Genomic DNA, 18,107 nt, shown 5'->3' with positions numbered 1-18,107 from the left:
GTAGAGACGGGGTTTCACCATGTTGACCAGGATGGTCTCGATCTCTTGACCTCGTGATCCACCCGCCTCGGGCTCCCAAAGTGCTGGGATTACAGGCTTGAGCCACTGCGCCCGGCCCCATAGTATTCTTTTTGTGCACACTCTCTTGTGACTTCACAAATTAGTCTACTTGGTGTTACGATTTTTATATTTCGATTCATGTTGATTTATTTCTAGTTTGTTTATTTTTGTTTTTGAATAGTATTTTATTGTATAACTATATCAAAACCGGTTTTTTCTATTCTCATATTGAAAATAATTTAGTTTTTGTTCTGGTTTCAATTTATTACAAACAATTCTGCAATTAATGTTATTTCTCATGAATGTACGTGAGAGTTTCTCATGGTCTTATATTTAGGAGTGGAATACGTGACCACTGGGTCTGTGCATCTTCAACTTTATTACATGTTGCCAAAATTATTTATTGATGTAAACTCCCACTGTCAGTGGGAGTAAATTTCTGCTACACAACTTTACATACCTGTCTATATCAATATCTTAAGGTATTTTAATTTGTGCCAATTTGATGAATACAAAATTATATTTGTTAGTTTTTTCATTTGCATTGTTTCATAATGTGTGATCCTGAGCATGTTTTCACATGTTTATTGGGCAATCCGTTTTTCTCTTCTGTGGACTGTCTGTTAATATACATTACCCCATTTACGCGTGATTTGTATTTTTTGCAAAGTAGTTGCAAATAGTGCAAATTTTCTAAACCAAAAGCTGTGTGTGAGTGTATGTGTATGTGTGTGTATACACAGAGAGAGAGATGGCAGTTTTGTGAGAATAAAGTTAACATATTAAAGTTTGATAAGACTTTTTGTAAACTTTGTTTTCTAATGTAAAGAAATCTAAGCACTGACTGCAGTTTGAAAAAGCAGGAACAAAAAGATACTTTTCTCATATTTTGGACTGTAAGTGTCTCCTTGGATAGTACAAACAGTGCACTTTTCTACATTTCCTTGTTACTGTGCTTTGATCATTCTGAATCGGCAGTCATGCTTATCAGCTTACTTAAAAGAGATAAATATGTCATTTATATGAACTATTAACTCTAGGAAGAACATTTTATTCACTTTTTAAAATAAAAGAACTATAACTCTCTTTAACTGTTATAACTCTGAACCACCCTTCCAATGATCCTACTAGTTAAAATGCCATTATAGTTAAAAATTTACTTAGCATTGAAGACTATGAATTTTCTTGATTTTTTAGAACAATCCATGAGACGTAAGAGCATATCCAAAGTATTACTCTCAGCAATAAAAACCTTCTTAAATAATAGTCTAACAATAACAAATTGTATTTTACACTACCTACTTCTAGATGGCTATATATAGCTTACATATTACATTGCCTTTCTTCACAACATCTCACAATCTAGAGAAAAAGTATATTGTTCTTTACTTTTTTTTTATAAAAGGAAAACCTGAGGCACAAGACGATTTTTTACAATTTTTCTTACACAAAATGTCAGTAAGAAAACTGACAATAACGTCAGTGCAAAGATTTCCCTCTAGATAACTATGTGGCTTCCAATTTATGTTGTTACTTATTCCAGAAATGTTCATGAAGCTCAATGCCATCATAGACATAGGCCATTCTTTTTAAATAGAATTGTACTTACAGTGTCTCAACTGTAAGCTATAAGTGTTTCATGCAGCTCATCATATCAAACCCACCTAAGTGACTGAAAAGACCACCTCTTAGCCAAGGGGATCCCAGAGTAACCTTGAAAATTATACGCTTGGCCATAATGGGATGGGGGGTCAGATGTATATGTTGAACCAAACTTGAATCCTAGCAATGAAGCCTACTTGATTGTGGTTGATTTGCTTTTTAATGTGCTGATGGATTAGGTTTCCCAGTAGAAAACGTATTTAGTTAGGGTGGCTAACATTAAAATATATTTTTAACTTCATGTAATTCAAGACCTATGTCCATGTCCATATTTACAGCCAACTTTATACCACTGAGGGCCAAGATCACTTCTAAAAACTTTTTTTAGGGTAAAATCTTGATCCTCAAACACTAAAACCAGTTATGTTTAATCGAAGGACAGAGAAAGTTTAAGTGAAGGTAATCAGTTTGTGAAATGACTGATATTTTTTCTTGTAAATTGCTACTACAGCATGAAGACAGACATAAAGGTTTCTTTCTACAGTAAGATCTTGTAGGATGCTAGAGATTTGGAACGAAAATATTAATGAAACTCTGGCTTAAAAGAAAGATATAAAAACTACCTACATAGAGATTACCACTGAAATTTGGGAGTAAATACACTTTATATGACAGTTAATATAAAGAAGTGAAAGCAGTGAAACAAGGCTGAAATCTGAAGTCTGAATGTATATATATTTCTAGGTGAAGAGGAGAGAACGACAGATATCAAGGCACAGACAGAAGAAAAAGAGAGTATATTATTAAGGACCAAGAGATGACTGTTCCAGAAAAGATGGGATGGTCAAAAGTACAAAAGGTAGAGCTCTTGTGTGCAAGAACAATTTAATCATATTTGCATCCTCAGAGCCCAGGACATAGTAGGCACTCAACAAGTCTTTGTTGGATGGATTAATGAATGAATGAATGAGTAAAAAAACATCAAAGAGACAAGAAATGAGAAGAAATAATTCTATTCAACTAAGACCACATTATTGTTAGAACATTATTTCTTAAAATGTCTGTGGGCCACTTTAAAAGGGTGTCTTAAAGTGGTTAGTGAACAAACAGGTTTCTGGACCCTACCTTAAAACTGCTAATCAGAGTCTGCCTGTTTAATAAGTAAAAAATATAAAGTGATAGCTCACTGACCTTTGAGAACAGTTGCATGAGAGTGAATGGTTTCAATATAGAGAAGAGGATAGCAGTCATGTTCCAAAGGAAAGAAGAGGGGAACAAATGAGGAAGGTTTATACAATGCTACTGCAGAATACTCTTAACTATGGAATAGAGTAAAAAAGGGATTAAAATCAAGTGATAATCTTCCAAACTTGGGTTAGCTTCAGGAATTGTCTTCAAACATTTTTGCTCCACATACCCTGTACAAAAATTTTTGAAATGTTATGTAGAGTCTGATACAATAGGAAACTCACATTATTAATATTACTTTATAATTTTAAAGTGTCAAAAGATGCAGTTTCTGTCATATTTCTAAATATTAGTATTTCCAAATAAATTTTTAAGTTACTTTTTCAATATATTCAGTGGATTCTAAATACTCCAGTGATTTGATACCTTTATAATTCAATAATATGCGAAATCCTTTTCTTTAGGAGCAGAAATGTCAAATAGTCCCTTTTCTCCCCAAATTCACATTTTCATTTCAGTTTCCTAAGATAATTATTTCCTGACATATTTTTAATTGAAAATATTTTGTTGATTATCTTCTCATATTTTTTGCAACAAAATACATACATAAATTAAATTTTAGTTTTTAAATTTTTTGACTCCAGATAATTTTTATCAAGGAAGAATAAGACAGAAGTCAGCATCAGTTAATTTATTTTGTTTGCTTTTACAGACATGAGTGCTGAAAATATTTTTTCACCTAAATAAGTGGCTTTATTAAATGGAAGAAGTTTTATTACAGTGATGTTATTCCATACTTTGATCTCTTTCTGCAAAGGTGACTTCAGCCATGGGTCAACATTGATATATTTTTTACCTATTTCAAAAGTTTGTAGTGTTTTTTTTTTTTTTATGTAGTGATTTAGGACAGCCTTGTTTTAAAGCTGTGTGCTTAGTATACAACCTTTTAAAATTAGATATTACTTTTCTTTTGGCCATTTTAGTGCTGGATAATGTGTCTCATGCCACTTAGGCACATGAAAGGTTGTTGATGTGTAGCTTTTAATAAACAGATGTCTATAGCAATGTAATTTTTCTTTAGGTTGTATAATCAGATAATTATGGGAAAGAAATAAAGTATTCCCAAGTAATTTTGAATAATGTTAACTATCATACTGTCCTAGTAGCTGACTAACTTGCTATGCAGGTTTTTGCTAAAATACAATATTGAGAGGGCTCATGGCTTTTAAATTGCCCTAAATATTCAACTGATTTGTAGGCTCCTTCCTCCACCTGCATAATCAGTAATTATTTAGATGGTATTTTAGCCCCATACTATTTCGCATTTTTCTTTTATTTTACAATCGTGGCATTCATTGATAAAGTAAACTTATATTATAATAATTGTGATGGTTAATACTGAGTGTCAACTTGATTGGATTGAAGGATGCAAAGTATTTATCATGGGTGTGCCTGTGAGGATGTTGCCAAAAGATATTTACATTTGAGACAGTGGACTGGGAAGGCAGACCCATCCTTAATCTGGTGGGCACAATCTAATCAGCAGCCAGGGAATATAAAACAAGCAGAAAAACTTGAAAAGGTGTGACTGGTCTAGCCTCCCAGCCTACATCTTTCTCCAATGCTGGGTGCTTTCTGCCCTCAAACATCAGACTGAAAGTTCTTCCGTTTTGAGACTCTGACTGGCTCTCCTTGCTTCTCAAGCTTGCAGACAGGCTATTGTGGGACTGTGTGATCATGCAAGTTAATACTTAATTAACTTCCTTTTACATATATATATATATATATATATATATATATCTCCAATTAGTTCTGTTCCTCTAGGCGACTCTAATACAAGAATTTAACTTAGAATTTTTCATGAATTAATTCTACATAGATTAAATATTACTAGGTGCAAAGTACATAATAAGGCAAAGGGAAGGAAATTATTAATAAGACATAGTTCCTATCCTCACAGATATTTTCCTCATTTCTGTTTGAATATGCTTAAGTCTTTCTTTTGTAATCAGAAATGTAAAAGGAATCTTCATGCTTCATAAAAATACTATTTTGTTTATTTTTTCTCAAAGATCTATAAACTTTCTTAGTCATTCTGTGATTCTATGTTTAAGATCTGAAAATGATCATATTCAGCATACACTTAAAAAGCACATTCTTGGTAAATTTTTACAGAAAAATGTGCTATCAAAGTTCAGGTTCTGATAGATACTAGTTAATCTTCATCTTACGGTAAGAAGAACACAGGCAAATTCCCAATTATATCTAAATCATAACGAGCTCAAAGAACATGTTAGAAAAATAAGGTTATAGACTCCTGATATATGAAAATGTATTATTTAGAGTTATTTAGATGGATAATTTTGTACTTATTCTTGCTCGTACTACATGTATTTACATCTCTGTCACAACATTTTGTTTATTCTGCCTGGTATTTACAGTTTGTTTCCTCTGCATGTACACACACACACACACACACACACAGAGAGAGAGAGAGAGAGAGAGACAGAGAGAGAAAGGGAGAGAGAGATGGAGGTTTATTATAAGGAATTGGATGATATGATTATGCAGCCTGACAAGTCCCAAGATCTACAGTTGGCAAGCTGGAGATCGAGGAGAGTCAATGGCATATTTCCAGCCCAAATGCTGGCAGGCTTGAAATACAAGAAGCAGCAATGTTTCAGTTCAAGTCTAAAGGCAGGAAGAAAGCCCATGTTCCAGATAGAAGGCAGTGAGGCAAGAGTAATTCTGTCTTATTGAGGGAAAGGTCAGCCTTCTGTTCTATTTAGGCCTTCAACTGATTGGATGAGCCCCACCAAATTAGAGAGGAGAATCTGCTTTTACTCAGTCTATCAGTTTAAACGTTAAACTCATCCAAAAAAAAAAAAATGCCCTCATGGAAACATCCAGAATAGCCAAATATTTGGGTATCCCATAGCGCAGCAGGTTGATGTATAAATTAACCATCACACCTACAAAAACAAGAGGGGAAAGAGAGAGGTTTAATTGAATTTTCAAAAAAATACATTTAAAATGCCTATCAAAACTTAGATTCATTTCATTCTCTCTTCAGTTGTTTTTAAATCCATTGCATCTCAGTGCTTTTGAAAACATAGAAATCGGTCTAGGCTCTGTGTAATATATATGAAGAAATTGATATGCAAAAAAGTAAAGTGACTTGTCCAAGGTCACACAGCTCATTAACTATAAAGGCAAACTAAAAGGAAAATCTTACAACTTCAGTATTCTTTCTAGGCATACACTAGCATAATTTCCCCCTTATCACTTATATGCATGACTTGAGAACTGGATAAAGTACAAACTGATTTTGAAAATGTCAATGGTAACTGCATTCTTGATACATGACTGTCTGCTGCATCTGTTGTAAACATGTACATCTGTACAAAGTAGTGATTCTGATTCAGATCTCAAAGTACTTTGGGCACAGTTATTACAGAGCAGTGTGATGATTTGGAGTTAATTCAAAACATACTCTGTTTATCCTCTCATAAGAGTTTTTGAACAAAGGAAATAAACCTTTCACACTGCCTGTGAAAGTAAAGGACATGATAAGAAGGTGTGTATCCAGGCATGGAGCCAGAATGCACTATTCATTTTCAAGCTGTGGTCACTGAGAGAAGACATCTCTTTTAACCTAACTAGCTTGGAAAAGCACTGCTTTCCTCCTCCATATGTAGCCTAAAAATATCATTTCTACATTCCCAAGTGGTGTGTTTGTCTGTGTGTTCATGGGTAACCAATACTTTCTTATGTTTCTAAAATGTGTCAAGTTTTCAGGTAAATATTCATACAGAGACTTTCGCATTTTCAGATTAGTTTCGTAAAAAATAATTACAAACCTGCGTGAGGATACTGATGACAGGATGCTTTCCCTTAATGAACCATTTTCAAAGTTTCCATAAAAGGAATCTCAAAATAGATTATAATGAATTCCTCTGTCGCATATTGTCATGGAACAAAGTGGCACATTTTTAGAAGTGGGCTACTGAGAAATGAATCTAGCAGGGGAGGTGTGAGTAGAAAGAATCTAGAAGGAAATAAGTTTAGACACTTCGCTTTTGCTCACTTGCCTGGGTTTAAGCCGCAGCTACTGTACTTTGATGCTGAAGAAGCAGGGCTAGATATCTGCAAGTACAAGCAGGAGGGCTGCAAGCCTGCAAATCTAACAGCTGGAGAGTGTTGTGGTAGCTGCTTTCCTGTGGTAAGCTGATTTACTTGTTTAAGGTCTGACCTCATCATCCTGTCAGCATGGGTTCCCACCTACACTGTTAGCTGCAGCCTTCTCCTTCTGCTAGAAGACTACAAGTATTCACAGTGTATCATAGGCAGTGGGGGAGGGGAGAGAAAGCAAGAAAGACTGCTCTCGGCACTTGTGCTTTTGTTAGTTCCACAGAAGAGGCAGAAAAACAAGAGATAACAAAGGCTCCGTTTCCTTTCTGTGAGAGAAGGCTTTTGTCTTTCCTCCTGCTACAATGTCAGCGTCTGGCAAGAAAGAGTTTGATGTGAAACAGATCCTAAGGCTACGCTGGAGGTGGTTTAGTCATCCTTTTCAAGGTTCCACCAACGCTGGAAGCTGTCTTCAGCCGGAAGGATATGAGCATAGAGGGACCCCGGTTCAGGGCAGGTTGAAGAGCCACTCTCGGGACAGAAACGGACTGAAGAAAAGCAACAGTCCTGTCCACCACAATATACTGGCACCAGTGCCAGGACCGGCCCCTGTCCATCAGAGAGCCGTTCAGAATTTGCACCAACATAACCTGATAGTACATTTTCAAGCAAATGAAGATACTCCTAAGGCAGTTCCAGAAAAGAATTTATTCAAAGAAGCTTGTGGGAAACGTTCACAAGATTTGGAGATGATAGCTGATGACAATATAGAAGATTCTACAGCAAGGTAAGAGTTTTCGGTGGCATAACTGAAAGCCGTAACTTAAGTTAACTTATCCTCTACAATTCTTGTTTAGTGTTTAAATAGAAAATGTCATAATAATCTTTGAGTTCGTATTCAGCCAATCAGGATCTCTCAGAAACCGTTTCCTCTAAGTTTATAAAAGAAAACAGCAATAACACATACGTCTTTATAATTCATGGAAATTTGGGGGCTGGATTATTAGTTTACTTCTCCTATTTTCATTAAGCATTCTTTTTCAGTTCTAAGAGATGTTTGTTATAATTACTAATGTTCTATAAATAGCCCCCGTGGCTCTGATGTTTAAATGCAATTCTTTGTGCAAGTGTTATGAATCACAGAGAACTCTTTCTGACACCGTGAGTTAGGCCAACTTTGACAAAAGCGAAGCTATGAATGATCAGCACAACCTTATCTGTTTCCTTAGTACATAGTTGCTGTATTGACTCCTAAAACTATGTTATCTTCATGTGACAATATGGAATATTTGACGTTCGGAGATTCATTTCAAGTTGTTTTACTTTCTTAGCTAGTTTTTGCAAGCATGAAAATATTCTGCATAAAGCAGGTAATCAGATGCTGCTTACGGCAATGTGATCTTAAAGCAGGAAATGGAACATTTCAGCTTTTACATAAAATGAAAATTAAATAATATACTGTAGTTTGGGTATAGTTCATAAAACATTTGTTATCTTTACTTTTCTGTCCACCAGTTATTGTTTGAGTGCAAGAAAATTATGTTCTGTCCTCTAATACTGTCAACTATAACTTAACCTAGTGGATCCTTATCTCTTTGTTTTTTGCTTTTTCACTATCAGGTATTTTTATAGTCCTAACATGTTTTAGATACAGTTGATAATATTGGCAATGTAATCAATTTGTAGTAGTGCTATAGAAAAATAAGGGTTTTTATGCATTTTAGAGCATATAGTAGTTCAACATGCTAATTTATTTAGAAACCTGGATATTTGGCATACTTTGTCCCTCCATAAAAATAGAGAAAAAGGACTGGCAGATTTGCTTCTTAATATAAGTTTCCCCACTATAACAGCCTCACAGTGTCTTGCTTTCATAAATTCAAAACAGAATATCAAAAGAAGAGGCAGTCTACCAACATTACATTAAAATGATGCCTTTATAGGAACTCAGTGTTGTTGAAATATAAACATGCAGAAGACTTTGTGAAATGACGTTAATAATAAAGTTAGATTGCCTGCCATATAAATTTCTCAGGAAATAAAGCATATATGTGTGAAATTTTCCTAAATACTTTGTGCTTGCCTGTGGAAAAACTATATAACTGTTGGGATTGCAAGTTGCATTTGGCACAACAAATAAGACCCTCAAGGTAATATAGAGTCCTTACTTTTAAATTCAGCAGGCTTTCAAATTTGCTCTCTTCACCAAGAACAATTTTTAAAAACTGCTGAATTTGGAGTTTAATAAATGAATTTAACTCTGCTGTAGAGAAATTTAAATTACCCATTGTGACCTTGGAACAAAATTATTTGAGGATGCATGAATTAATTTTCTAGTATGGGAATATTTACAATAAAATAGATGTTAGAAAAAATGTTAGATAAAATGTCAAATTTAAAGCGTCATCAAGTGAGTTTAAAAAGTGCATTTATCTTTTGATTTTATTCCTGACACTTTTTTTTCCTAAAGAAATGCCTTGTTAATTATTCTATGGTTTCAGTGGAAAGTCTATATTTTCTTAATATAAATACAGGAAACGGTTTTATAGGTGTGTCAAGGATATCTTAGGCAGGAGGGGGTTAAATTCAGGATCTTATTAATTGGAATATGATGGTTTATTACCTTCCCATTACCTATTTTAAATCTTCCTGTCTTGGTCCAGCATCATTTGAGAAGGAGCTTTCTGATTCCTTGCTTCTTCAATGCCTCTCTTCCTCAGCAACATTGGGGAGCAGGAAGAAAAGATCCTGACAAGTTGGCAGCAGGCTGCCATCCCCTCAATATAACTCCAGTGGTGTTTTTAAAAAGAAAACAGTAGTGAGTGTGGAGAATTATTACATTAGTACAAGATAAGCTTTGTCGCTCAGAGCACAGTAAGGGTCTTTAAGCCATCCTGCTTTCTACAAATATTACGGGGAATAAATAGAGAATGGACTAAATTGCAAACATGCAATGTAACAGAGTAAATCACAATTGTCCTGAAAAGGATATTAAAGCCAATGTTCTTAAGGTTATATTAACATGCTGGTTTGGAAATTTAAAAATCCATATATATTCATATACAACTGAATTGTAAGTACATAGAACATTTAGGAACAGCTCTGTATCATGATCCCACACTGTGAGTATTCATATACCAGCATGCTGGTCATCAGAGACCTGTGCTCAATTACCATTTTACTTTTGTCCTACTTATCTACTAACTCTGCATCCTTCCCTCCCCATAACTACCTTCCTCAGGTGTTTTTTCCTTATTTCGGCCATAGCATTCCAACAAAAAGAACATATATTTTAACATTATATTACGATGATGTTTCCTATATGACAGAATATTTAATTACGAAGTCATATATAGGTATTTGCGATTGCTCATGAACATATGATTGCGTAAGTATACAGCTGGATGTCACAATGTTAACATTGTGAAAAATCATGCTTACTCCATTTGCTAAAAGATATGTATTGATTTCCTCTTTGTGTTCCAAGACATTGCATAAAATGCAAATGAACCATTTATGGGTCCAGAACATGCATGCCCCAGTACAAAACTGGACATTCATAGTGCTGTTTAATTCAAAGGAATTGTCAGGAATGGGGATCATGCCTTCATTTTACCTGTTCGGGCTTCAGGGTTTTGCAAAACCTACTAACTGTAGTGATATGTGACTTTAAACATTTTTGTCATCTGTGCACTGTTAGAAAAGACTCAAAATTCTCTCTTTACTCAAGCCCTTTGCAAGTTTCAGGTGAGGCTTGCCTAGAAGAAAATATGAGCAGATGTTATTGTATATGTTGCTATCCCAAAGAAAGTAAGATTGGATGAATAAGACTTAGAATTTATTAATAATTTATTCCACAAAGATTGAACATTCAGTGTGTGCCAGGCACTCTTCCAGATGTTAGGGATAAAACAGGATCGAAACAGGGAATCTGTTTTCATTGAATATACATTCTAATGGGAAGAGAAAGGTAATAAAAATAAACCAAATTACAATATATAGGTGGTTATAAAGAATATGAGAAAAAATTAATTAGAAAGAATAGAGCGAAGAAGAGGGTGCTCCTTCAGATAAAAAAGGCTTTTTGGATGAGGTAATATTTGAGTAGATATTTAAAACAATTGAGAAAAGAAGACAGAATGTCTGACTCAAGAATTTGAAGCAAATGAGAGGTTGCTGCTCCTGTGCCAAGGGAGTACTTAACCACCATATATGTTTTTTCTGTACAAATCAATGCCACATGTTCCCATAGTGTCCATTGATTAATGTTCAAAATATTCCTTAACCGGTGAACTAAAAATTATGTCTTGCCCTGTTATTCATTATACTGATTTTAGGATCACATGCATGGTCCATGGCCATAGAGGTGACTTTCCAGCCATCCTGTAACCATGTTGCTATTTTGCCCTCTGGGAATATGGCTATTCAGCCAGCATGGCGTGTGCCTTATACAGAGATCTCTACCCTTTATGATAATAGACACGTGATAGTGTATTTATTTGCCTTCTTAACAAAACTATTCAGATAGGGTCAAATGTATTGTAGATCTTCATCCTCAACACAAACCCATCTGTTATATGAAATCTGCTAGGGAAATATTCATGCATAAGAGAAACTCTGAGTCTAAAACAGTGAAACTTATTGTAAAATTATTTCCCATAAAGGAGAAAATGAGTTATGTGGGTATCGGCAGGGAGTGCTTTTCAGGAAGAAGTCAATTTCATGGGGCCTGAGATGGGAGTGTGGTTGATGTATTCAAATACAAAAAGGCAAGTATATCTGCAGAAGCGTGCTCAACAGAGAGAATGGTGGGAAATGACTTTGGAAAGGTAACAGTAACAAAGCAATACCAATACAACATTAAAAATAAGAAGTAGCTTTTGTTGATGGTGACTGTGTACTAAGCATGAAGCACTTTACATATATTTTCTCCTGATCCCAAGGAAAGCCTTTGAGTGTGTGAAGATGGTGCTCACATCTACAATTGGTATTTCTCCAGATATTTTATCAGTTAATGTTGTTGTTGTTGTTGTTGCCTACCTTCTCACAAAGTAAAAATAATGTGATTTTCTGAAGTTCACAACTAGGCCTGCTTCACTTAACTTTACACTGCATTATTCATTAGAGACTTTTATGTCAAATGAAGAAATGAGAAATGAACTACAATTATATTGTTATTTCTAGAACAGTTAAGGTTAAATCTTTTTGCCTATAGTTTAAAACACACCACACACAATTATATATGTTATTCAATTGCTTTACTAAATTTAGAACATTACGACAAAAAAAAAATTAAATTTTTTGCAATGATTCCTAACTTTTTTAGAGATGAAACTTTTGCTGGTTGATTTCAAATCCTTGCTACTCATAGCCTCATACCGAGAGTGAGGTACCACGGTCCTCAGGTCTCATTCCTGACAGTGACATGACATCACCTGTATAATTTGTTTGCTTTTTTTTTTGAGAAGGAGTTTCACTCTTGTCACCCAGGCTGGAGTGCAATGGCACCATCTTGGCTCACTGCAACCTCTGCCTTCTGGGTTCAAGTGATTCTCCTGCCTCAGCCTCCTGAGTAGCTGGAATTACAGGCATGTGCCACCACACTCGGCTAATTTTGTATTTTTAGTGGAGACGTGGTTTCTCCATGTTGGTCAGGCTGGTCTCGAACTCCGGACCTCTGGTGATCTGCCCGCCTATATCACATATATAATTAAGTTAACATTCATTAAAATATATTTCATATTTGAAAATTTGAGGGCTTTCATTTAAGGATCTGGTGATATTTTGGAGACATTCTTTTAAATCTTACAATTAAACATATGTAGTTATTATTTCTGATATGTGAAAGACATCATTTAAGTTTTTGCATTTGGAAATAGAAATAAAGGCCTCAAAATGCATTGTACCGTATGACATGTTATGTCAAAGAGCTGCATATTAATTATATTGACGTGTTGCAAATTGCACAAATGTTCAGTTACTTTGTACCTTAAAGATTTTTTGAAAATTTGAGTGTCTTCTTTCTGACTCTTGCAAGATATCTGCTACTAATGCTAACCTTGTTGATGTCTTATGACATTATAAGTCATGACTTTATTAGTGAAAATAGTTGCAGTGTTTTATACATATATGTACATGTATATGTATATTTATGTATGTGTACCAGTGTGAAATTCTTGTATTTAAAGGAGAAGTAAAAACTGAAATCAAAGGAGAGTACTGGGGAACACTGTATCCTCAATTATAAAACGTAATTCAAATAAGTATTCTGAAAGATGAACCTGGAACACGTTGTAGAGTCAGAAAGTAAGTGTTCAAAAAAATGATGTTGGTGTGTCAAAGGGACACAGGGTACAACTAAAAAAGCTCCCAATGGCCAAAACTGGAAAAATTTAAATAGCAAAATGAAGTAGTATTAGATTGCAAATCATAATATAAAATAAATGTTCATGATTCCATACTCATATAAATAAATGATTGAGTAAATAAATGAGAGGAAAAAGAAAAAAAAATTTGTGCAGAAGAATTTCTAATAGTTTATGTCAGCACTCTGCCCTCAAAGAGGTAGAGCAGAATACTGGGCCTTAAGTGTAAGCTGCACATAGTGACTTCTTTCCAACAGGTGAGTACGTTATGAAAAAGGGCAGAAAGTGTAAATTTACACCGTTGGTGAAGAAGCCTGACAAATATGAGCTTAGCCAGATATTTAACATCAAAAGTGATCAAAATTGCTAAAATTTTTGACATTCTCATAAAAAATAAATAAATAAATAAATAAACAAACAAACTGGTGAGGTGACAGATATGATAGTTTCTTGAATCATTTTATAATTTATACCTAGATGAAAACATTGCATTGTACCCCATAAATATGCACAATTATTATTTGGCAATTAAACATTTTAAACATTAAAATATTGTTCAATCATGTTTACAGTATGTACAGTTAATATGATGTAATGAGAATAATATTTTACCTTTGTTACCTTTGTTATCTTCCTCCCCCATCCCCATGATTCCAATCTAATCATGAGAAAAACACCAGAGAAATTTACATAGGGAAATATTCTACAAAATGCCTGGAATATCCTCCTGAAACTGTCAGTATTATCGAAAAAGAAAATCTGAGAAACTGTCACAACCAAGAGAGCCAAAAAAGACATAAAATATAAATGTGATGTGTAGTAGAAAAGGGACCTCTGGTGCAAACTGAGGAAATTGAACCAAAATGGATGTTAGTTAATAAATATGGATGAATATTTGTTACTTAATTGTAACATATTGACCATACTATCAAAATGTTAATAGTAAAATAAACTGGGTGTGGGGCATGTGGGGACTGTATTCTATGATTAAACTGTCACAGGTTTTCTTTTAAAAAATGCAATATTTTAGCAAGGATTGTCTGAGTGAATTGATTTCCTAAGTCAGCAATAAAGGACCATCCAATTGGGAAAACTGGGTTATTGGTGGTTGTTTGTTTTGCTCGTGTTCTTTGGCAACTAGTTAACAAAATACTGAGTCAAAATCAATGAGCTGTTACTGTCTCCAATGCATAAATCCTACACGTTAGGAAGAAGATAATATCCTAAAGGCAATACTAAGGAAGTTGGCTAAAGTTCTGATAATATCTAGTAACTACATGTAGTATCAAATCTTATTAACATGATATTAATTTTGGCTATCATTCAGTGTATATCAGTTTTAAGGGTGTAGCAACTAATCAGTTGGGTACAACAGAAAAAAACTTACTTTTTAATCACTGAGGATTCCATGAACACTAATGAAGTGGTATATATTTATTTGTATTTTCAAATAAAAATATTGCTTCGTACTTTAAAATAATGTTTACATTGCAGTAGTTTATCTCTCAAAAGAAAAACAATGACAGATATAAGACAAGCTTTATTATATAAAAATTTTAAATTTTTTATCATCTTCCTATGCTAAAAGAAAACTATAGTCATTGAGTATGCCTTATTTATGGTGTTTTTATTCCATTTAGGCAATTTTTTCACCATGAAGAATGGAAAATTTTCAGCCATAGTGTTTGTTTGAGAAGATTTTACAAGTAGACTAAAAATAACTACCTGAGAAAAGATGACTAGAAGTGAGAAGAACCTAGATCAAATAGTTTTCAGTTATCTGATGTTTTAGGATTAAATGAGCATCATTGAAATTTTGAACAAAAAACATTACATAAAGGTTTACATTACATAAAGGAAACACTATAAAGTGTGTATTTTCTAAATTAATACTTATATATTATACTGTTATTTGCACTGAAAGAGACCAAATATCAATGATAATATTGATCAAAACTATCAGCAGGGAATTCATAATTCTTTGTAACTTCCGGTTAACTTTTCTTAGCCTGTCACTATTAGTCACTGTGACTCATCCCTTGCATGCTTTCAAGTATTACTCTACAGAATGCATGTCTTTGCCCTCCTCCCCACTATTGCTCTTCATCAGTAGCCATACTAAGTACCTTGCAGTTTTCTAAGCATGTCTATAACATAAGCAATTGGTTCTTCATCATGCCGTGGATAGCTTACTAAATGGAAGCTATGCATTAAATTACTCATCTACCCTTTTCCTGTAAACCTAGACAGCTATCAGCTCTGTGAGACGTAGGTATCCTTTTCTAGTTAATGTTGATTACAGTACTTCTAACAAAACTGAAAACAATGCATGAGTAACAGACTGTCACTTAACATTGTAAGCAACACAGCTACTTAATTTAGTCTGAAGTATGTTGCAGTATGACAAAATTTCAGTTGTTTAAGATGTTGGTTTTCTTTTAATGTTTCCGCCATTCAAGAATTATTTATTGAGCCCTCATTTATGTGCATTATGCTTTCCTAGGCACACAAAGGAATAAATAGGTAAATAATACGTGCCAATTTTCACCAGAGGCTTACGACATAGTTGGAGAGATAAAGTGTATCCACTGGAAAGGTTTCATGGCCATTAAAAAAAGTGCAATATAAGAATACTTTAAATTGCTTGGTCATTGAGCTCCATAGGAATTCAAAGAAAAGAAAATCTTTCTGGCCAGAACAGTCTTGGAATGCTTCATAGAGGTGACATAATTCGAGATTACGCTTGAGAAATGGATACATTTTAATGCAGCTATGGAAAAGAACTAATTATAGGAAGAAGGAAAAACCTTTCCATTGCCTTTCTAGGGAAAAGGGTATTGAAGCAGGGAAGTTTAATGTATACTCAAATGGCAGATTTCAGTTTTATCAAAGTGAAAGACATATATTGGAGAAGAGTAGAAAATGAGGAGACTGAAAAAGAAGGTCAGAGCTATATTATGGAGGCTCTTAAAAGACAAGATAGGGACTCTGGACATTTTCTCAGAAGTTAGGGCTTATTAATCCTCAATAAATCTCTAAAATATATTGTGTGTGTGAATATTTTGAGGGATAGGTTCCATTCACTTTCCTTAGGATCTCAAAAAGTTCCATTTTATAAGAAGATAAAAGAAGTACTATTGTAGACAATGAAGAATCAGTGAAAACTATCAAATTGTGGAATGTAATAATAAAAACAATGGAGAAATTTATCATTAAAACTCCTGAGCAACAGAAGAAAATAAACTGCAATTTTTACTTGATGAGATTTTTGCAAGGAAGTTTTCCCAGGCAGTTGGAAACACCTCACTTTTATATTTAGACTAATTGTCATCTTGACAAGTATTACCTAATCTACCATAAAAATTCCAAGTTTTTGAGAATATTCTTAAAAATATACTTCTGTGACCCTGTGTCCTAAGCTGTTGTAGCATAGCAACATCTTGAAACTGGACTCATCATTGCAGTATGTCCTGCATTGGAGGCCAATAGCCAATTAGGCTCTTTGTCCCTGAGGCCTCACCATCATTCTACCACATTCGCACGCGTGCCTGCAGCACCACAACCTTGGCTGCCAAGAACCTGGGCCTGATGGAAAAACTAAGACCTAGGCATCCAAAGCCAAGTGATTCTCTCCTCCCTAGGAAACAGTTGGACCTGCACAACAGAGAATCTTCTGAACAACTGGCCAGCTTCCCACATCAGCACATATAATAAGCCTGATGTTCTCTTCCCAGCAAAACGGTGACAGTGTCATCCCAACGCTCCACAGCCTAGGCCACTGACATAATTGCAGGTTCAGCTGACAAGGATTATAGCTGAAGACACTACATTGCATCCACATTATTTAGACCACATAGAACCAAAGCCAATATACCATATAAAAGTGACACTCTAGGATTCATGTGTAATAAAGAAAGTCTCTCTCTGGGAAAGCTACTCACAAAATTGGAAAAAAAAAAAAAAAAAACGGTTGTTCTACTAGATGCACAGATACCAACCTAGGTACACAAGAAACATGAAAAAGCAAGGAAACATAATACATACAAAGTAATATAATAGGCTTCCAGTAACAGATCACTGGAGAATGAAATCCTGTAGCACCAAAACCTTGGCTGCCAAGAGCCTACGCCTGATGGTAAAACTAAGACCTAGGCATCCAAAGCCTAGAAAGAACAGGAAATGTAGAAAGAATATTTATAAAATGCCCAAAAAAGAATTTAAAATAATGATTATAAGGAAAATCAGCATGATAAAAAAATTCAAACAAACCAGAAAAAAATAGGGAAACAATTTGTGATCTAAATGAGAAATTCAACAAAGAGATAGATATAATGAAAAATAATGAAGCAGAAATTTTAGAGCTGAAAAAGTTTATAATGAAATAAAAATACAATTGTAAGCTTAATAATAGACTAAATTAAGCTGAAGAAATTATTTCTGAACTCAAAGGTAAGCTTTTTGACATAACTCAGAGAAAAATAATAAAAGAGAATGAATAAAGCCTACAGAACTTAGGAGACACCATTAAATGAAGAAACTCACAGTTAAAGAGGTTCGAAGGAGAAGAGATGGAGAAAGTCACAGAAAACCTGTTTAACAAAGGAGCTAAACACTTTCCAAGTATGGCAAGTGATAAGGTCATCCAGATTCTAGAAGCTCAAAAGTTTCCAACTATGTTCAAACCAAATATATCCCCTCTGAGGCAGATTGTAAACAATCTGTCAAAAAATCAAAGACAGAACTCTAAAAGCTATAAAATGGGAG

At 34.3% G+C, this 18,107-nt stretch overlaps 1 protein-coding gene across 1 annotated transcript in view; it reads left to right on the top strand.

Moving 5' to 3' along the window:
• The first annotated feature begins 6,916 nt into the window (after positions 1 to 6,916).
• Positions 6,917 to 18,107, top strand: part of KLHL4 (kelch like family member 4) — a 149,320-nt gene continuing 138,129 nt past the window's right edge. Inside the window, exon 1 of the mRNA XM_017512276.2 lies at positions 6,917 to 7,765. Coding sequence (XP_017367765.1) covers positions 7,344 to 7,765 — 422 coding nt within the window. The 5' untranslated portion in view covers positions 6,917 to 7,343. The remainder of the gene's footprint in view (positions 7,766 to 18,107) is intronic.

Source organism: Cebus imitator, unplaced genomic scaffold, assembly GCF_001604975.1.
Source record: "Cebus imitator isolate Cc_AM_T3 unplaced genomic scaffold, Cebus_imitator-1.0 Scaffold468, whole genome shotgun sequence".
Taxonomy (NCBI): domain Eukaryota; kingdom Metazoa; phylum Chordata; class Mammalia; order Primates; family Cebidae; genus Cebus; species Cebus imitator.
The sequence above is the reverse complement of the archived record's forward strand: the minus strand, read 5'-3'. Positions and strand labels throughout refer to the sequence as shown.